Source organism: Numenius arquata, chromosome 6 (assembly GCF_964106895.1).
Source record: "Numenius arquata chromosome 6, bNumArq3.hap1.1, whole genome shotgun sequence".
NCBI classification, from domain to species: Eukaryota; Metazoa; Chordata; class Aves; order Charadriiformes; family Scolopacidae; genus Numenius; species Numenius arquata.
In genome coordinates, this window is record NC_133581.1 from 46024045 (window position 1) to 46046024 (window position 21980).

At 46.6% G+C, this 21980-nt stretch overlaps 2 protein-coding genes across 4 annotated transcripts; one reads left to right on the plus strand and one right to left on the minus strand.

Annotated features, from left to right (window-relative positions):
• The first annotated feature begins 4399 nt into the window (after positions 1-4399).
• On the plus strand, positions 4400-9265 carry SLC10A1 (solute carrier family 10 member 1). Its single transcript, XM_074149828.1, has 5 exons — positions 4400-4794; positions 5513-5723; positions 6641-6819; positions 7799-7995; positions 9075-9265. Exons 1-5 carry the CDS (start codon positions 4400-4402, stop codon positions 9263-9265), a joined length of 1173 nt encoding a protein of 390 aa, XP_074005929.1.
• Positions 9266-11386: 2121 nt separating this feature from the next.
• On the minus strand, positions 11387-15918 carry SRSF5 (serine and arginine rich splicing factor 5). 3 transcript variants are annotated; one of them, XM_074148604.1, is made up of 8 exons: positions 15786-15918; positions 15144-15292; positions 14950-15020; positions 14664-14759; positions 14245-14314; positions 12868-12941; positions 12443-12553; positions 11387-12292 (listed from the first exon to the last, which is right to left on the minus strand). In XM_074148604.1, the coding sequence occupies exons 2-8, from the start codon at positions 15267-15269 to the stop codon at positions 12043-12045; spliced, it is 798 nt and encodes a 265-aa protein (XP_074004705.1). In that variant the 5' UTR covers positions 15270-15292; positions 15786-15918; the 3' UTR covers positions 11387-12042. The 3 variants fall into 3 exon arrangements, with proteins under 3 accessions (XP_074004705.1, XP_074004706.1, XP_074004707.1); XM_074148605.1 differs by lacking the exon at positions 15786-15918 and having other exon boundaries at positions 12043-12289; positions 15144-15269; XM_074148606.1 differs by lacking the exons at positions 11387-12292; positions 12443-12553; positions 12868-12941 and adding an exon at positions 13672-13961 and having other exon boundaries at positions 15786-15868.
• Between the last annotated feature and the right edge of the window lie 6062 nt (positions 15919-21980).

The following is a 21980-nucleotide window of genomic DNA, read 5'->3' on the forward strand; positions in this document are numbered from 1 at the left end:
GGACACGGTTGCCAGCGGGAAGGCAGAGGTGCCCAGTTCCATCCACCCTGCTGTGGGGCGCTGGGCTGGGTCCCCCATCCGTGCCGGAATGCCACGGCAGACACAGCTGGGCAGCCAACAGCAGATTGCATGGACTCCCATCTCCAGCACGTCCCAGGGGCTGCGGGAGGCTTCCAGGGCATGCTGCTGCTATCACAGCAGGGCTTTCAGCCTCCCTGCAGGGAGCCAGCAGGATCATACAGAGCTGTGGGAGCCTCTCCGCCCCCCTAGCCCTGTCCCACTCCAGATGTGCCCCTTCCCTGTGACATGCTGGGTTGCCATCCCCAACATGGAGCTGGCATGGCAACATGATGGCACCCAACATGGGGGTGAGAGAGGAGTGTGGCCATCACCATGGCATCAGGGTACAGCTACCCTGGCCAATGGTACGTGGCACCTCGTCCCCAGGCTGCTCCACGCCAGGTGGCGAGTGGTTTGCATCTCAAGACAAACCCAGTCAATTCATTCTTCATTCTGACCCTATCGCAGCAGGCTCAGACACAAGCAGAGCTAACCAGTACCCCAAACACACAACTTTTCCCATGACAGGGCAGACCAGACCTAGATTTTAATTGGAGGGCATCCCGTTTAAGTGGGTTGCATCCTCAGATGGTGACAGAAGTGAAAAAACACGAACAGGACCAAAACTGTGGCATGGGAGAACTATAGCTAGTACAAGTTGTGACAAGTTGTGATTGTCCCTGTAGAAGTCCTCCTTCTGCAACCCCCTGACAGGCACTCCAGCACAGTGCTGGCCACGTTGGCAGGGCTGTGGTGGGCAAAATGCCTCAAAAACACACAGAAATGAGCAAATTGATTAGCCAAGCTGGTAACCATAAGGAGAGAAAACCTTACCTGAGCAAAATATGGGCAAGGTCATGCCTCAGATTGTGGGCCAACATAGTGTGAAATACGGCACGCCTGCTGAAGTATGGTCTTTGGGTAACAACTGGGCTGATCTCAAATTACATTAAATTCTGCAAAAAACACAGAAGAAATTACAATCCCAGCTGCAAACTGGAAAAATGGACCTCAGCTCCCCCTCACTGAAAGGGGCACGTGAGCCATTTCATATTTTTCCAATGAATTTATGAAGCTGCATTATGAAAGCACAAGGCACTGACTCCTTCGGTGTCTTAAAAAAAAAAAAAAAAAAGTCCACAAAACAGCTCATTTCGAGCTCCAACAGGAAGTCTACCAACTCGTATATGTTTTGGGGTTTTTTTTAAATGTCTCCTTTAATGCCTCACATTTGTTAAGCATCTGTGATGCCTGGTGTATCAGACCATATCTGTGAATCTGGGAGTATCTGACTTAATAAAAACGATCTAAGCGATGGCACCTACGGTGAGACTTTGCTGTTTTATGAGGCCTTTAATCCTCAGAGAGCAGCCAGGCTCTGGGCATGCAACCACTGCCCTCAAGTGGCATGAGCTGTGCAGGACCATTCGGGAAGCTCCTCGGCTTCCCACAGAGCAAGGGCGGAGAGAAAAAGGCCCCTGCACGGGGAGCAAGCTGTTTGAGGCTATTTGGGCCGCGAGGGGGGAAAAAAGGAGACCATTTAAAGAAAATCTAGAAATTTTCCTGTTAAGAGCTGAGCCTGGAAAGTAGTCAAAAGAAGGAAAAGGCACGCTTTGCCTAGGGATGAAACCAGGGGCTTGCTTGCCGAGCAGGCAGCTCCTCCGAGGCCAAAGCCTCCCCTGAACTCAGGTAGACAATATGACTGCCAAGTCAGCAGCAGCCCATGGTGGGCTACCAGCCTCCCGGCGTAGCAGCCTGCTCCTTCCTCCAGCCAAGCCCCTTGGTGGTCCCACTCACCAGGTCCCACTGCAGCAAACGGCAGCTTTAGAGCAGAGATGCAGCTCTTCAGCCACATCTGAACGCAAACCCCCAGCTCCAGTGCCCGTGTAAAACAACTGGACGTCCCCAGCATGAAACAGGGCAAAATAATGATCCTAATTTATTCCGCTTCTCTCGACCAGTCTCTCCCTTGGTTCCCACGGCATTTCCTGCATTAACTACTGGGAACCAGCAGGAACGCTTGAAGAGCAAACAACTAGCAGGCATTTTTTTAATTATTGGGGTAGTTGAAACATTCTTCTACAGCCCTGCAAAGACAAAGGGTGAGAGCGTTACAACATCGTTGTTTTAAAACCCTGAGCTGCTGTGAGCTTGCCAGGGGGGTCTGGGCGCTGGCACTTTACAGCCACTTAATTGTTTGACTTGACCTTTCTCACATCTTCTGACAAAATTCAGCTCATAGCTAAAAGGCAAACACAGTCAAAACAAACATTTCCTTAGAATGACTGGGGACCTAAGACAGAAAAAAACCTGAAGGGAGGCAGAGAAAGAGAGAAGAAATTGCTACAGGCTTTGCTCCTGTGTTTTCTCCCGATTCCTATGGGCCTTGCCCATCTGCTACCTGGGCAGCCCTTGTGCCTGGAAATCTTACAGATGCCCCAGGAAAAACAACACGCGTGCAGTACTGCAGGACACCTCCTCCCACTTGCTTAGCCAGGACCCCAGCAACAAGGCTGGGCAGTACTCTGCCACCACAGGGACAGAGATGGCTCTGTCACCTGCAATTTATGGGGAAAGGCCCTTGTCCCCAAGCATGGTGGTGTCGTGCTAACAAGGGTGTAGAAGAAGCCATGGACACGGACATACAGAGCGCCCGGGAGCTGCAGGCACCACTCCTGCCCACCCAATAGGGAATGCCCGCACTGGGCTCCAGAGCTGTTGCCAGTGCTTTTCCACCCTGGCTGCCAGCCTGGAAAACAAAGTTCCTAACCAAAGCGAGAGCAAGTGGGGAAGAACAGCTCCAACATTCCTGCTTGCCACTAGCGGCGTTTCCAGAGCAATGGGGCTGGAGAGGCTGAACCCACTGAGCTCCCAGATGAATAGGAGCGATGGACACATTACTGCAACCTTATAATGCCCTTCAGCAGAGGGATTAGAGCTTGGCCATATCGCAGCAAACCTCCCTGGTTAAAATCCCCCACCACAGAGAAAGAGACTGCAGACCTGTAAGCACAACTATCATATAACAACTTCCCTGTCTAAAAGACTTGATATTCTGCAAGCAGAGGACAAGATTTTGCCTAGAGGGAAAGATCTTCTCCAAGCAGAAGACTGAACGACCAAGCTTGGCAAGGAAGGGATGGAGGAGCAAGCGATCTCACTGAAGTCTCCTATAGGCACATAAGGTAATGGCATTCGCTTTCATCTAGTTTAATGTGTTTAGCTCTGTGTGTTTAGGAGTCCCATGACTGACCTAGAGGTTGGCTCAGGTTGATTTGCTCCTTACATGAAGGCAAAAACCTGCAGAGGGATCAGGGAGGGTGGCACCTGAGGACAAGGCAGGCAATGTGCTGTTCCCCAGCATGGCAGATGGAGGAAAGCACGTCCCCTGTACAGCCAGGGTCCAGGGAGCAGCAGGGGGATAGACAGAGGTGACATCTGCAGCAGCTGGAGGAACAGTCTTTGGCAGCCACCTCTCTGATCCCTCTTCCTGCCTGAGCTCCAGCCCCCCGGCTCCCGTTTCCCTGCACACTAGAGCTCTACGTGCTTGTACTGAAAGCACTAGGCAGGCACCAGTGGGTGAGAGCTACCTACTTGCCTTTGCTTGGGAGCTCGGGTGATGCCTGCACCACTCGCTGGATCATGGTGCAGGGTCCCTTAGGTCCTGCAACCAACACTGCTGTGCTGCAGCAAGCACGGCTTTGCACTGCAGAGGGCTGTTGAGGCTCCTGCCATGCAGAACCTCCTCTCAACACCACGAAGGGAATAATATTTTGAAGGAAAAGAGACATGAAGGCCCCTAAGAGTTTACTAAAGAAACTACTCATCCATGGAGAAATCTTATTCCTAGTCCTCCTATCGACAGATTGATTTACAGCCAGAAGCATAAGCATTTTATAACTCCTGTTAAAAATAAAATGCTCTGGATTTTGCATCATGTTTTTAAGTGTTGATCTCGGCAGTGTCTCGTGGATGAGAGTTCTTCTGGTTCATTTTCCCTTGCATGAAGTGCCAATCTTTACCAGTTTTGAACAAGCCTCCCTCTCTCACCAGCTGTGCCCTTGTTCTCACTGTGAGAACAGATGCTGGAAGAGTTGGGGGACCAGAGTAGAAGCCACACCAAACTGCACAACGTATTACTGAAGGGGACGGGGTTCACAGCTGATTGCTCAAAACACAGATTTCTGTTTAAACAGCTGCTAAACGGTAAGAGTAGTGGCTAGAAAGAGAGCTCATGTTTTGCTTGCATTAATTGGATGTTATTTGGATTTCTGAATCAAGCCCTTCTTTACCTTCCCAGCTACTTACAGAAGAGGGGACCTCTAAACTCTTCAGCAGGATGAACAAAACCAAGGGGACCTCTGAGAGCCCAGAGTTTTGGAGACCAGATCACATGCAGAGCACCTCCTTGACCAGTGTGGCACCACCATTTGGCCAGCAAGCCACAGACAAAGCCCTGAATGTGATCCTTATTGTGGTCCTCTTCGTCATCATGGTATCTCTGGGGTGTACAATGGAGATAGCCAAGATCACATCTCACCTCAGGAAACCCAAAGGTGTGGCAATTGCTGTAATGGCTCAGTACGGCGTCATGCCCTTGACAGCATTCGTGTTGGGCAAGCTCTTCCAGCTGGGTGCTACAGAATCCCTGGCCATCCTCATCTGCGGCTGCTGCCCAGGGGGAAACCTCTCCAACATTTTTAGTCTGGCACTGAGAGGGGACATGAACCTCAGGTAAGGCAAGCTGAGTGCGTGTTCATTGCCCAAGCCAATCTAGTCATATGCCTGGTTCAGAAGGTAGCTTAATCAACATTAGCAGTCCCCAGGAATCTGAACAAAGACTGAAATATTAAATCTAGATTGTTTTTAAAGCACCCATATTGCTCAATGAATCAATTTGTCCCAGTTTTATAATAAAATGGGATTTTGTGCCTTTCTCTGAAGTATATGGCATGCTGCTCTTGATGAGGTGGATGCAGGAACACTTTTTCATCTCTACACAGCAGTACATATAGCATATATATACTATATATATCCATATAGCAGCATATAGTTCTGTGTAAACTGAGCACGCTGTCTGGAGAGGCTGCATCAGTGAGAAACGTTGAATTAGCAGAACCCCACAATCCAACAAACCCTAGTGTTAAAACAATATCCAGAAGGAAAATATCAAGTATTAATTTCTCTGTCACTCGTGAATTTCTGAAATGTGAGCTCTATCCATAGCAAGGGTTCTTTCTGAGCTTGTATAGAACTTGAGTCATCCTCCCCCCGTCTATTCATACCACATCCTTATACAACCTGATAGTGATGGGGGAATCTCAGTGACAGGTTGGGAAAGAGCAAGGTGAAGTCTTATATTTAAGCCATGTGTCCAGGTTAGTAAGAAAAATGAGTGTATTCTATAAAAGAAGCATCATTCTTCTACTGAAGGGTTCTTTCTTCATCTCAGCATTGTAATGACCACATGCTCAACGGTCCTGGCAATTGGACTAATGCCTCTGCTTCTCTACCTTTACTCGAGAGGACTACATGAGGGTGATTTGGAGGGCAAGGTGCCTTACAAAGGAATAATCACCTCCCTGGTCCTAATGCTAATCCCCTGTGCCATCGGCATCATCTTGAATGAGAAGAAACCCCAGTACACTGGCTTTATCATCAAGGTAAGAAGTACCCTGTGCTAGTTGCCTTTCAACCAAGGACCTCAAGGAAGTTTTCAAAACTAGAGGCACTGAAATATTAACTTCTTTAAGGCATGCCACAAACCAATGAAAGGGTTGTGGACAATGAAAGGAAAGACATCCACTTCACCACTTTAATCATTAAAATATTTGCCCAAAGAGAAGTCCTCCACCTCTTCCAGAGAAACATCATTTTGTAGGCAACTTTCTACCATGCTCTTTGTTGGCTTCAGTTTTAGCTTCATTTTAACTTTCTAAAAGCAGCACTAATGAGCCTCATAGGCACTGTCCCCTACTACTGCCATAACCAAAGCAACACCACCTTTCCATTTATCTTCTCTACAAAAGAGGAAGGGGGTGAAGACTTGCTTTTAAATAACACCTGGGGAACTCCATCCAAATTGGACTTCGAAGTGGAGAGACAGGCAGGAGAACTGTGTGTTCTGCCTCCCAAAATTCCCCAGATGCTTTACCTGCTGAATCACCCGACATCAATGAGACAGTCTGAAAACGCAGCCACCACCTTCCACACCTGCTGCAGGCAGACTCTACCTGTGAGTAAAGTGGTTTCCTCCCCACCTGCTTTGGGTGGACTAGACCCACAAAGGGACCTGGACGGAGAGACACAAAGCAATACCTGAGAAACAAGTGGCTGGTGGAGCAAGCACCAGTCATTTTGCACATAGACCAGAAAGGTACTTAATTGTTTAAGGTAATACCTCAGGATGGTCTCTTGTTGATTACTTGCAACACTTATGTCCATGAAAGGCACTTATGCATTCTCACTATATACTTACATATGTGATGGACAGGGAACTGGGTACAGCCGCTTCCAACAGCTGAGGCAGATTTTGCTGAGGACTTCTCTCTTGTCCCTGTCTTGACAACTTTTATTTTAGGCAGGGATGGTTGTGCTTCTACTGTCATCTGCTGCAATAATCCTTCTGTCTGTGGCCAGTGTGGGAAGCAGTATCGTGGTCGTCTTCTCACCATCCCTCCTGGGATCTTCTGCCTTGATGCCTTTTATTGGATTCCTGCTGGGCTATGTTCTCTCCGCAGTCTTCAAGCTTAATGACCGGTATGTTCCTCCACTCCCCCCTCCCTTCACTCTCTGTCACCAGAAGAACAGAGAGGTATGACAGCTCCGGTCTACGGAACAACAGTGAAAACGTGGGTTTCAACACGAATGTACTTTTGTAAAACAAACACTGATTGCAGTCACCCAAAACGGGCCCTAGGCGTACGAGCAGACACACTGCAAGCTGGTCCCAAGTCAGGACTCCACACATTGAGTGGAGAAGAGAAATGAGTTCAACCTCTGCTCAGCTCCATGGATAGGGGAGGAGCAGCCCGAGTAGTTTTTGACACAGGTACCTGAACACCACGGAAGGGGTGAAAGGACATTATGCGGGTTCACTGAACAAGCCAGATGGATGGGTTTGACTTGAGGTCACTAGTGACCTGCTAAGTATACATTACCAGCCTCTCAGTGATGAAGGTGGGGAACGAAGAGAAGGAATAGCACCAAAGAACAACAAAGAATTAGGGAATACCAAGAGAGACCAAGCCTGAAGTGACACAACAGCTCCTCAGCTGATAATTATCCCAAACCAGTCAGTGCATCCATCTGAAACACCAGGAATTCAGGATGAAAACCTTGCATATAAAACCCACTCCTTCCCTTTGTCATCCTGTCTAACCCCGGCAGGAGGCCCACTCAGCCTCACTATTTCTCCCTGTCATACCCCGGACTCCTCTTTTCACCTTGGCAGCAGATTCCTTCCCTGCAGGAAGCTGCACCTCCCAGTGTGGGACACAAGGTGTCCAAACACCATTAAGCACAAAATCCACATTTATAGCCTGATCTGTTTCTGCACGTTGCAAAGGGAGCACGAGGCAAAACCTTCTAGGGATGGAAGCCAGCATTGCTCCTCATAAAGCAGCTTTTAGCACAGGCGAATAAACAAAGCATTGCGGCAGCAAGGTAGGCAGGCTTCTTTTTAAATTGTCTAAAAAGTGGATTAACTCCGTCATCCATTTAACTTTTCCCCCTTCAGATGCAGGCGGACAGTCTGCATGGAAACTGGCTGCCAGAACGTACAGCTTTGCTCGACTATCCTCAAGGTCGCCTTCGCCCCAGAGATCATCGGCCCCCTCTACTTCTTCCCTCTCCTCTACTTGCTGTTCCAGCTGGGAGAGGGACTTCTGCTCATTCTGGTCTTCAGGATCCATGACAGACTAAAGAAACCAAGTGGCAAGTACAGCTTTGCTCCTATATTTCTTACATTTTCCAACCCAAACCACGTACGTTTACATATAATTGCCAATAAATTGCTGCTTTCTAAGGGCAGAATGGGGTTGCCCTTTAACTCAGCTACCACACCCAGGCAATTAAATAAAAATCACAAGCAAAAATTCATAGGTAACTGAAGAAATCAGAAATTATGACTTCCTTCATTAGCAGAATGTTTTCTATAGCTATCTACTATCCATATTATCAGTGCTTCGAGGTTTTCAGAGTCCTGTGCTTAAACTAGGATGGGCATCCTGCAAAGGCTATGATTCCACTGAGCACATGACAAGAATGGTCACACACACACCCCCCTGAAACTACAGAACATCAGATATTCTTTAATGCAACCAATTCCAGCTTCACTGTAAACTGTTGAGATTCACTGAAGGGCATCACTTTTGGAGGAGGGGGAGGAGGAAAAGGACAGAACAGTCAAGTACTGCAGCTGAAGGAAGGCAACATGTGGATCTTGTGCTAGAGAAGTACATAAATAGATCCGAGCTTAATTAAAATATACATACAGTATTGGTATAGATGCAAGGTAGATTCTTCTCCAGCTTCAGCGGGTCCACAATGCTAAAGCCCAGCTGAGTGTCTGCAAAGACGGGTGGAGAATGCATGAGGTCCTCCATCACTCATCCCTCTGATGCTTCCAGACCAGCTTTCTACAGTTCCTTGGGACAGAGGAGCAGCTGCTACAGGAGCACTTTACTCTATCTTGTAGCTGTAGCTGAAGGACGACTGTTACTGGGGGAAAAAATCCCACTCCATTTGGACCTGCAGTGTGCGTGCCTGCAGCGCAGAGCAGCTGATACTGGAAACAGCCATACAGGTGTTTGCAACACTATTAAAAGGGCGGCTTTCCAGGCTCTGATTCACAAATGACTGGAAACAAAACGGCCTAAATATTTTGACAGGACTTCCAAGTTCCTTCCCTTTGCTTTAAATCACCTGGCAACACCAATTGTAGCTGTGTCACAGCATTTCCATAACCTGGGTTCAGAACTGCCTGTTCTCAGGATGTTTTCCTTTTTCTTCAGATGCAGCAAAAATGACGCCCGCAGCTGCGGACCCGGTTACTGCTCCAGAGACAAAACCAGCGGCCAGACCCTGCAGAAACAGTGGGGAACCAGGAACACAACACAGACAGGTCCTGCAGCAGCCGCTGCCACCACCCCTCCGAGCTCCACCTCCTGCAGCCGGCCTACGGGTGTCCAGCAGCTCCGTGTAAGGCTTTACATGCTCATTTCACGCCAGAGAAGGGGACCCCCACGGAGCCACCCGCACCCTCACTGTTATTTCCCAAAGACCTCCCTCCAGACTGAACCTCTCCCTGCCTGCCCATGAAGGAGACTTCCAGTGACTTCCAAGTCGTCGTGACAACCCTTTGGGACAGCTTAGGGCCACGATCCCAAGTGACTCCCCTCAGTTCTGCACATATGCAAATCACTGCCCCCATTTTTTAATTTCACTTACCTGTAATTGTCCCGCTGGCACGTGTGGGAAGCAACTCTCAAAGACAATGCTGAAGATTCATATAATTTCTCTAACACAGACCCGAAGTGAGGTGTGAAAACTTCTCAGTAGAGGTGCCACAAAGACCCAGGATGCAGCTGAGCAGCCCGTGGACTGCTGGTGACTCCCGTTCTCCAAACCCTGCGCACACTGTGGGGCACCACACAGCAGAGCCCACAAAAACCCAACACAGCTGTGCAAACTGCCCAACTGCATCACGTTTGGGTCCAGCAATCTGGACCTCTGGAAAGACACGAGTCTTGAACTTGAAAAGCCTTGCTTTGTAGGAGTTGGTAAACTAATGCACCACCCCTTCAGGCACCACCTCGCTACTGTCACCCCACAGATGAGGTAAGACTGACACTAACACCTCTGACGTGCTAAGCGGGCACTGTAACCTGACGTGATCCACCTGGACTGAGATGAATAAACAGGCTGGTACCAAGAACCTCAGCTTCATAAACGCGGAATCATTTCTGGCCGGAAGTCAAGGTAACCCTCCGTGATGCAAAGGCTGGGAGTTTGTTTTAAACAGAAGCTTCATCATCTCCCCAGCTAAAAGGCAGAAATTTACTCACGCTGCTTGCAAGGCAAGTGGTGTGGTCCAGAAACAGAATTTGGAACAGCTGTTTGTAGAGGAGGTAGTGCTTTGTATTTGGCCTGAGGGAAGGAAGTGTCTGAAATCCCACCCCTTTCCAACCATCAGGTGCCTTCAGCCACCTGGGTTCCTGTTGGAGCCAAGTCCCACTTGAACACAGATGCCCTCGATCATTCACACAAGCAGAAAGGATCAGCTGTCTTGAGGAAATGCAGCCAACCCTCCAGCCAATGCGCCTTTACCCCCAGAAGTTAAAGCCCTCTCCTTCCACACCTCTTAAGGTGATCCAGCATGTGAACTACTGACCTCTGAGAAGGAAGCTTCCCCCCTCCCTAAAACCAATTAGTAATAATCCAATTAACTGCATACCAATCCAACCACCGCTCACTGCCTACTCCTGCCCCGTTTGACATGGTGCCACCCTAATGGACAGTTTCCCAAGGCACAACAGCTCGCTTGGAAAATGCTTAAGAGAACCCTGCACCAGTAGAGGGAAAAGGCAGCAGGGTCTGCAGAGACACTCGGCGACCAACCTTCCCCAAGGCCAGACCTCACTCCAAACAGAAGCGCCTTGCGTTTCCCAGAACCTAATCCCAAACCCAGCCGAGGCCCCAGAGATCCTTTCAGATGTGTTGGTGGGTTACTGGAGTAGCTTTGCGAAGCAGTTTATAAGAAAACACATTATCTTTTACATTAAATTCTGAAGCTCTCTCTTGCAACACAGATGAGCGTTTGAGAAACACAGGGATTGCAAAGGGTTGCTGCCCCCGTAAGGCACAAACGCTAAGACACAGGCTGCAGTACTCCCACCCCCTTAAAAATCCCTCCTCTTTCTCCAGAATGAGGAATAATGCCTAAAAATATGCTTTATCCACACCTCAATGTCTTCTCACACACACGTGCACAAACACACTAATGAAGTATGCTGACCACACCCCACTTTCATATTCCACGCTCGTTACCCAAACAGAGATTAAAACCTAAATGACTTGTCCGTTCCACTTTCTGCTACGAACCATGACAGCACGATTCTCCTTATGTCAAGGTCCTTATTTCAGAACATAAAGATACCCAGGGACACAGCATGATGTATTTAAGAGGAACCAAGTACTCCCCCACGCCCAAAACACTCAACCATAGCTCCGCTGTGGACTCACGTTTAAAAAACATTTTAACACTGTCCAACAACATGAGGCGTTGTCACAGACACTTTATTAAGGACACACTGAAAGCAGAGGTGGGTTTCTTTATACTTTATTTTAGCTATTTAATTCTTAAGTATCAAGAATTAGGGTGCTTTATAGAATATTATTACCACAGGGCAGTGAAATGGGCATTTTCTTAGTGTAGTGCAAGTCATATTAAATGAAAAGCTTTTAAAATAACGTTTTATTACCAGTACTGACCAGCACTTAATCTGCTGACCTATAACTGCAACAATGGTTCAAAAGCACAAAAAAATACCCTCTGAAATAAAGCTTTATGTACAGCACATGTAGAGCTCTTAGATGCCTAAAGCTATTAGTTTAATTTGCAGAATTAAACTAGTGTTCTGAGTTGCTATTCACAGTTCAATATACTGGGCATTAAGTGTTCAGATGATTTTTTTTTTCTGGAGTACAAAAAAATTTGTCTGCTTTAGTTATAAAGAGCTCTACCAATATACACAAACTATACACTTCAGACATTCACAAAAAATGTGAGCAAGAAAAGGGTTATCAAAAACATTTAATACAATTAGTCAATAACCCTTCCCACCATGGTCCACATCTACAAAGTTCCCCCATCCCTCCCCCCTCCCCATCCAAACCCTTCCCCACAGAAAGTCACATACTTACCACAAGTTTTAGCAAGTATGATTTAAAAAAGGGCCCCCAGGGCAAGTTACTTATAGTTCAGTTGCCACTGTCGACAGATCTGGACCTTGATCTGGACCTCTGCCGATCCACAGACGACGGGGATTTAGATCTGCTGGAAGAACCACGTTTCTGGTTTTTCTCTGGCATTGGAGATCTACTAACTGATCGGGACTTGCTACGGCTCCTACTCCTTGACCTGCTGTAGGACTTGCGGCTGCGGGAACGGGAACGGCTACGAGACCTGGACGAGCTTCTGCTACGAGACCGTGACCTGCTTCTGGACCTACTGAGGAAACAAAGAGCATCGGTGTCAGCAAGGAAACATCACGGACCACAACAATAACTAGGCAATTCACCAGTCTCCAGTTCGGTCTCCTGGCCACTGACTTCAAAGCTTTCTTAGCGGAGCACTAGTTAGGAGAGTATAAATCCATACCTGTGCCTTTTGCTGCCTTCGATTAGTTTGATTTTCCTTCCATTAATTTCTTTACCAGAAAGCTTGTCAATAGCATTCTTTAAATCACTGTAAGAGGCGAATTCAACCACCCTACAGAAAAAAATAAAAACAAAACCAGAGAGCTCACTATTACAAGTTGTATTTTTGATGACAGAGCAAAAACATACTCTGGGGAAAAAAACCCAAACAACTCAAAAAACTCACAGTGCTCAGTGTAGTCATCCCTTGTCATAACTCAAGCACGAAGAACTCCCCTCCCCAAATACCGGAGAATGCATTTTCAAAGGGCAGCTAAATTAAACCACGAACAGCTGCCAAGCATGAAAGCAGCCAGCTTCTCTCCCCAAATATTACACGTACAAATATTACTCTACAGTTTTCAAGAGATTATTTTAGAGACTTACCCTTCATTTAACTTAGGTCTGTGTGCATCCGCAAAGGTTACTTCCCCAGCTTGTCTCATGAAGTCTTTGAGATCCTAACACAAGACCAGTTATGTTATGCAAAGAAGTGACATTAATACTTATCTATATAAAAATAATTAAAAACAAACAAAAGAAACTTATGACTACTGAAAGAGAAGCTGTTAGATAAATTACAAACATGGCAATTGCCATACTTGTATTCTATCAAAACTGAATTATCTATATCAGGGCACGAAATAAATGAAAAAAGCATATTGCTTTAAGCAAAATGCTCATAATGTATCTTAACATTAAGGAAAATATTAGTCTACAAAGATTATATAGATTAAATAAGAAAGAGAAAGAGAGAGAGAGAGAGAGAAAGAAATAAAAAAGTACATTTGTATATCTATTGGACTGAGTGTGAAATACTACCCATAAATTTTTGTACTATTTCAGTCTCCATTTACATTAAGAGTCTTATATGCAAACAGAATTACATTTACATAACACCAATTATTTTGTGCCCCATATGTCATTAAAAATATAGTTTACTTTACCTTTATTAACATTTCCCTAGGCTAGCCAAGCAGCAAACTGCCTTAAGCGACCGGAGATACCGTCATGACATATGCCCGACTGGCTCTTCACCACCCACTTGACGAACACTACCCAGTCGATGGAAGCCATTAATCGCACTGCCCTCCCTTATTAGGAGACTATTGATGGATCCAGACATTCTCTACGCTTGATGTTACCAAGGACCACTTTACTGCGATCAGGATTCCAACGACCACCTAATTTCGTATCTTTCAACTCTTTTCGACCGGGACCTCTTTATTCGGAAGCGTTACAGGAAGAACAGCTCTCAACTTAGGAATCAGATCTCGTTAACGCTCTGGGATCGTTGCAATGTGGCACTTTAAGGAGTGCATCGATTACGTCTAGACCGGCAAACACAGATCTAGAGGTGGCCAAGTGACATTGTAGGAGCTGACTGGAAAGTCAACCAGGCCCAACCAAGAGTGACCAAGACAGAACGATTAGGATAACCCACAGGCACTCCTCGTCATAAGGCCAACGACACAGATAGGCTGGCAAATAAAGGGTTTAATATGTGGTTAAAATGGATTTGAAAAACAAGAAAAAAATAAATATATATCCTCTAAAATATACATTTATTATTATTATAAATTAAAATTAACTAGTTTTCATTGAAAATATTTAAATTATGTTATTTAAAATTACATTAATTACATAAACAGTTTTAATAAATTATATTTAATGTTTAATTAATTATTTTACAAAATAATTACATTACATTACATTACATACCCATTAAATGAAGTCAAAATAGTTAATCGTGTTTCAACAAACCTGCCAGCTGACTCGAGAAGACAAATTTTCTACTATGAGACGATTTTCTGTTCTTACAGGTGGAGCATTTCTGGTTTTGGAAATGAACAATTGAGACTTTTACTAGTAATTAGAATATAACCACATTAATAATAATAAAGGCTATACCAATAACGGCACATCACCATTACTACTACAATTTAACTATGGAATGCCCTGAGTAATCTAGGACAAGCATTAAGTACTCTGGGGCAGGAAGCACAGAGATGATAAGCGTACCTGATAAGTTTTGTAATCCTCACCACCCTACCACCACATCAAATGATTTAACTAAAAGGGCAAATGACGCCTTTTAATATCTCATTCTAGCTCAAGTTCTTGGATCAGATGACTCCACAGTATTCTTTTTTTAAGCTATGTCAGTTCAAAGCTATACATACCTCCTGTCACTCCGTGGTCGGCGGCTACTAAAACGGTCAGAGTACCTCCCTCTGCCTCTACCCCTAGAGCGTGCTCTTGCATGCTCAATTGTAACCCTGGGGGAAAAAAAAAATAAATGGAAAATCATATATGTTCACATTTTTTGTCTTATATACTTCTTCATAGTTATAGAGAACACTGCACAAAATCGTTCAAACAGTACTGATAACACAATGCAAGTCAAAATTGACTCATTTCCTATTTTAGGTAGCCAAGCTTATGTATTAATCAAATAGGGTGCCTCACCTCTCACTGCAAAGCTCTTTTCCATCCAATTCATAGACAGCATCATCTGCATCCCTTGGATCCTCAAATTCCTGCAAAAACACAACAGCAAAAGCATAGACATAGAAAAAAATTAGATCTCTAAGAAATTAACAAACGGTTATTTGCCACATAAGCGCATTAACAGCATAAACCCTGCGGTGGGGCGCACTCACCACAAACCCAAACCCCCTCTTCAGGTCGATGTCCCGGATGCGGCCGTATCCCTTGAAGAACCTCTCCACGTCCTTCTCCCTGGCGGCCGGGTTCAGCCTCCCAATGAAGACGCGGCAGCCGCTCATGGCTGTGGTCGCGGCGGAGCTCGCTGCGGGAGACACGGCGCCCAGCCTGTCAGCGCCCTGCCCGCCGCGCCCCCGGCCCTGCCCGCTGACTCACGCCCCCACCGCCCTCCCTGCCGCAGTCCCCTGCAGGCGCGCGGCCCGGCCTCGCCCCCGCTCCGGCCCAATAGGAAGGAGCCATGTGGGGCCCGCCTTAGCTTAAACCAATGGGAACACGACGTTCCGCCCGCAGCCCCGCCCACAACACGCCGACGCACCACCACCCCCCCTCCCAGCAAGGGGAAGAAAAGCGAACGCCATCGCACCGCCGCAAAATGGCGGCCCGGGCCGCGCCCAACAGCGACGCCAACGGTTCCCACCCCACGGAGGGCACCAGAGCGGCGAGAAAATCCGGCCACCACTCGGAGGCCGCCCGGCTGTACAGCCGGGAACTCCCCGCACCACCGACCCTGCTCCCTCCGGCGCCACCCGCGGCGCTCCGCAGGGAAGCCCCCACGCTCCCCCGGGCCTGTCGCGAACCTGGGCTGCGGGTCTCGGTGCGGGGCAGTCGGCGCTGGGCTGGCGAGCGAGCAACTCCCTCCTCCCTCAGCGACGACCGGCTGCCGACTGCTGCGCCGCTGCGAAATGGAGGCGGCCCCCGCGCATCACTCACCGCCCCACGTGACGGCGGCGCGGCGCGGCCATTGGCGGAGGCGGCGGCCCCGCCCCTTCCCTCACAGAATGTGGGTCAGGGCAGGGAGGGGGCGGTGAGTCTTGGCCTGAGTCTGAGGTGTCGCTGCTCCAGGGCTGGCCGCGCTCATAGCCCTCCCGTAGGGCCTGGGGTCTGAGCACTGCCCTGCTCGCGGGGGAGTTTTGGGGGCAGGCGCCCCTCGCTATCTGTCCCTGTCCCCCCTATTAACCGGGCCTTCCCCGAGCCCCTCGTCGGTGGGCAGAGGGCCGCTTGTCAGCCCCCCCCGGCCCGGGTTAGGTAACTGGCGGCAGTATACGAAAGCTGCCTGTTGTGGGGAAGAAAACTAAGCGTGGCGTTAATGCTGTCCCAGAGCGTGGAAAACACGGCGTGTTGCTTCATCTGGAAGCCATTTTGAGAGGAGAGCAAAAGCACAAACCAACCTGGATTTTCAGCGTTGCATAGCATAGGGCTGTCGTTAAAGCTGAGGTGATGAGCTAAATGCAATCATGGGGGTCTTTTATTCATTCAGTACATAACAGACTAAAAACTGTGCTATGCTTGTGTGCCAGGCAGGCACGGGAGTGGGCAAGGTCTTGCAGGAACAAGTGTTTCTTGGCCATGACAAGCAAAGAACGAGAGGAGAAAATTATGTAAGGAGCACCTGATCTATTTGCATCCTCATTTGGAATCAAGTGTGTAATGACAAGGCAGAGAGCTGAGCTGCTCTTTTACATAACTCTGCAGAATTTGTCACAGCTTGGCTTCTAGATGATTGCACTAAAGGCAACAGATTATCCCAAGGGGCAAGTCAAAATGCAGAAGACATCTGGAAGTTGAAGATAACACCCACTAGGTTTCTAATACAGACTGAGGTTGTGGCTCTGTGACAGCCGTTGCCAGATTTGTGCACTGCTGCATCAGTTGGCTTTACACAAAGAGTTAGCCAGCACTTACAGCTGTGTCAGGTTGACCCGAGGACAGTATGACCCTTTTGATAACATTTCCCTGACTTGTCACCTGGAGTCCTGCACTACCTCAAGTCCCACCCCCTACCCATTCCCCTTGAGGACTGTGAAATGCCATCTCTGTTACACTCGGTATCTGTTATTAATCAGCTCTACAGGGACAAGATTCTCTTTTTCATGCTTAGTCACTGACGTAAATTTCCTCGGAACACCACGGCTCATGATGCCACTGACATCATAGCTTTATATGACTGCCCCCACAAACTGCAACAGTATGTGGAGTCCCCACACTATGAAAGTTATTTCTGCGATGTGCCGGCAAGGATGAGGAAGGCTACAGTGTAGCTAAAGGTTTAGCAGCACCGCCTGTTTTCCTCTGGGATTACAAGGATGCGGGCTTCCAGTCTGTGCAGCCTCTGGAACTGGGAGAAAAGCAAGGATGATGCACGCATGAAAGAATCCACAGCAGAGGGAGGACTTTGAGCAATGAAAGACAACACTTGTGATTATCCCTGTGGATCATAACCTTTACCTGCTGAGAAAGATACATTCAGATGTGCTGTCTAATATTTAACATGGCTGATTTCATAATTAGTTATGGGGGTCTAACAGGTGTCATGGGAACAGGCAGTCCTGTTCCTACCACCACGGGGACTCTTCTGACTGCAGAGTGTGTTGCAAAGCTAAACCAGGAAACACCAGCTCTGGAAGAGGCAGCAAGCAGATTTCTGCTGGTTTAACTCCCTGAAAAACAGCTTGCAGTGAGATAAAAGCAAGGGTTAATGCTGGACAGAGAGGAGGGGAAGGGGCAGGAGCACCCCATTAAGGAAAAGCTGTGCATTTTAGCAGTGCAAAACTGCAGCCTAAAAAGCACTGTCCTTGTTACTGCAAGGCAGTAATCTCTGCATCTCATTTTCAGACCACTGGGAGAAGAGAAGCAAAGGTCAGGAGGGGATCCAGGAGACAGCAATCACACTTTAAAAGGTTACTGAGTTACCCAAGGGTGGTACCGACACAAAGGTCATGTGCTCTTTTACTCCGGTGGGCTTCTCACATGAGGATCGTGATCAGGCACATCTGTTTCCTACCCAGTTTCTCTGAGTTTTAAGTTAACAGAAAGGAGTATTTCTCCCTTTGGCTTGAGGCTGTTTGAAGATCACCTAGAACTTGTTAATATTCTTGCTGCTGGCCAGCCCAGTAATGTCCACACCCCTACCTTCCTTGCAGCTCCGGGCTGCTGAAAGCCACACAAGCAGGCTGAAATTCCTCTAGGTAATTCTTCAAGGTAACTAGGTAAATACAGTCACTATTTGGAAGTGGGAAGGGCATGAAGCAGCAAAAGACTCAATGAAAGTCTCAGCCAGCCACCATTACTATCTGGTACTGCTTGAAGAAAATAGTCAATAGGGATTAACTTTTCACTGTCTCTTCCAAATACAAGAGTTAGATTTCATCAAATGAAACTAATGAAGTACAAATTCAAAACATGCAAAAAAAAGTGGCTCTTCACCAACTGGTAGCAGACCTCTGGCATAACTTGCTGGAGGATGCTCTGGATACAGAAAGTTTATATGGTTTGACCCTACAGACTGCTTTAAACCAGGGCGGAGGAGGGAACAAGAAAAAAAAAAAAAAGGAGGAGAGGAAAAAAGAGAGGTTCCGATTCAGAGACTCTACCTGCCATTGCCAAAGACCCTCTGCAAATACTGCTGCCCCCCAGATCCACGGTGAAGCTGCTGGTATAAGCCATAGAGCCAAAGACTCAGCACTTGCCCAGTGCTGCAGCAGTTCTGTCAATGGAAGCAGAAATGTAGCTAGCACTCTCTCCTGCTACTGGTGAATATTTGTTATTACTCACACTATGGTTCTCCATGTTAATCTCCTCTACCTTTCTTTACTTTCTCCTTTTCTGTACACTTTTTTTCCCATGCTCTATGAACTAACTTCTGTTACTGCTAGACTAAGTGTAGCTCTCTTAAAGGTAGCAGCAATGAGGGCTCAAGAGCTGCTTTGCAAAAGTCTCAAGGAGAGGGCAAAAACTAAAAAGAGGATTTAATCTTTGAGCACCAATTGTTTTTCTCCAAAATATTTGGAGAAAGAAAATGGAAATTGACATAGATATCACAGAATAACAGACATTCAGGAATAACTTTATCACTGGGTTTTTCTATTTTTCCACTTTTCAGGAAAGCTAAGCTTTTCAAATTGCTCAAATCCAAATGTATAGATTTCTCATATGTTAGCATCAGGCTGACAGTCCTTGTCCCCCAACCAGAAATACATTTAGCTGTAGCATCTTTTTTTCACTAGACTGTAATTCGGAGAGAAATATGCTGCAACGGGGCCGTGTCACTGAGCAGTGAGTGGAGTCGAGGAGCCTGATGAGGGCTGCTGCTCTTCCACAGTCCAAACCGCTCCTCGTGCCCAACCGGCCTTATTTCAGCTGGCTCCTGCTAGAACCCCTTGGATACCATTCCTCATGCTCATCGTTCCTAGCCAAACTTAATAATTAACCTTCTGTTAATTATAGCTCAGCAGCAGTACTCAACTGGCCCCGGAGGTACCTTGTGGTAACAGGGGGATGTGTAGCTCATCCCTGAAGTTGCAGACCTTAGCTCTTGGTTCAGGTGAATCTGTTACCCAGGGCTGTGCTGGTGGCTGTGGCTCCAGGAACAGCAATGGAGGCAGGAACCAATCTTCTCTTCTCTAGGACATGGGGCAGGCACTGCCCATGTCTCTGCAGTTTGCCACTGCCTGAGGCAGCTAAGGGAGACTCACGGCAGAATAGTGCATCATCACATCACAGTAAAGATTTAATACCAATAAGGAATTAGAATTACACATTTTTTACATCATCTAGTACATTTAACAAAGTTTAGGTTGGGTTTATGTTTTTATGTTGAATTTATGCCAGCTGCAGGTGGTACCTGGTTCAACATGAAGCTTACAGGTACAAAGTGGAAAAGACTTTTTTTCTCCTTGGGTTAATATTTGAATCATCAGAACAAGTTTACACCAGCTCAGCGTGTTTGGTGGTAGACACTGAGTGTGAATTCAGAAGGAAATCTCACAACGCCATGAGAGTGAGCTGTAGACCACTACAAAAAGACTTTACTGGGTTAAAGCTATTTATAAACCTTCAGAGGGTAACAGGAGAGCTTCTGCAGGATCACGTGTCCTTTCAGACCTTTCCTGAAAGCCACCTGAGCCCCTTTCCGATTTCACTCAATGTTAGATGTACCCCCAAAATGCACTCATGGCCAAGGTCTGCCGTTACATTTCCAAGCAGCTCAGATCACACCACGTCTTTGTTTTGAGAAACCATCTTTGTTTACACAGACCCAGGGACTAACATTGGCAACAGGTTTTGTTTTCAGCAGACAGTGGACTGCAGACACTGAACATGTCTTGTCATCTTCACCTTTTGCTTATTTGAGATCCAGTATTCATCTTTAAAAAGGTGTGAAGAACACAGGGTGTAATAGGGGAAGAATAGGATGAAGAAAGTTTGCCTATTTTCAAGTAGCCAGCACTTTTAATCCTTAAGGAACTGCCTGAAGTAACTAATGAACCGTCACTGAGAAATGTCTAGCATCATCCCAAGCACCTATCTTCCTGGCAGTGCGGTAATTGTTTGATTGGCAAGCTTAACTTCAAAGGTCAGAAAGGCAGTGGAACAAAAGATTAAATCATCAGTTCATAAGCAGTTTCATTCAGTAAACTGGAAAGCTGCTCATGCCGACAAGGCAGGCAGTTGAGAACAAGCTGTTTCAAATGACTCCTATGCTCCTCATTGGAATAACTAATCTAGCGGGCAAGGGCAATAAAATGGAGATGTGTTAAACCTAACTGTAATAAAGATTTTAATCCATTTCTTAAGCAAACAGGAAAATGCCAAAGTAAAATTCATTGTGTGCTGGAAGCACAACTTTTTTGATCTTTGCATTCAAAATAGCTCCTTGACAAACTTCGGGACAATTCCTTTGTGGAATCAGGGATCTCTTCATAGCACAGGCCCATTCAACACCTGCATTAATAATTCGTTAAGCAGATTAGAGCATGCAGTGCTAAAACGTATGGATGAATCAGCCTGGGAAGAGTTTCAAACACTCTGAAGACAAGAACAGAATTCAAAATGAGTCTCAGAAACCAAAGGAGTGATTCAACGACGAGATGAAATTCTGCAAGAACAAGGGCACAGAATGTTTAGGAAGTCTAATCCACCAGTACCAAAATCAGAAATACTCATTTAGGAAGGAGTAACATCTATAAAGGCTTGAGCTAAAGCAGATTGCAATCTAAAAAATAACAAATACACTGGCATAGCAGAAACAGGTAAAATCTATTCTGGGATGTGGCAGCAGAGGGTAGGATATTTAAGGGACAGGTGGTGATCTACCTAATGGCAGGAAGGTGAGTAAGATTTAACAATGCCCTCAGATTTCTTACAGCACAGTACCACTCCAACACACGTATGGCTGACACACAGCTCATGAAGAGCTTTGTGGTATCTTCAAGAAGTAGAGGTCAAGAAAGCTGAAGCGTTATCAGTAAGTGATGTTTATATCACTTACCTTTCACAGGCTTTTCAGCTCTGGGGAGGATGGTACGTGTCCCATCCCCAGTGGTTTTATTTCTTATTTTTAGGCAACTGTTATACTAAGCAAAAACAACGTTAAAACAATATACCAAATAGTCGCACAATCTAGGAGGACTGTCATTAAGCTGTAATCACAGGAGACCTTTTAAACTAGTTGTCACGTTACACAGGTAACATTTTGCAAGTATACAAAGTAGGAGGGACAAAGCTTACAGATATATATATGGCATCTATATGACATCCTGGTTCCTCCAACCTTCTGATAGGTCTTGCTGGAAAAACTGGAGTTTCATCCACTGTTTAACCACCTAGCAATTATGCACAGAGCTAGTATAATTAGGGAGGGCACTGGAATTCACCCTTCCCCTGGCCCATAACAATAGCCACACAAGCCCCCAAGACGACAACAATTCATACTTTGAATATTTCACTTTCAGCCACAAATGCTGGGAAGTTTGGCTAAATGAAAGATAAGACTC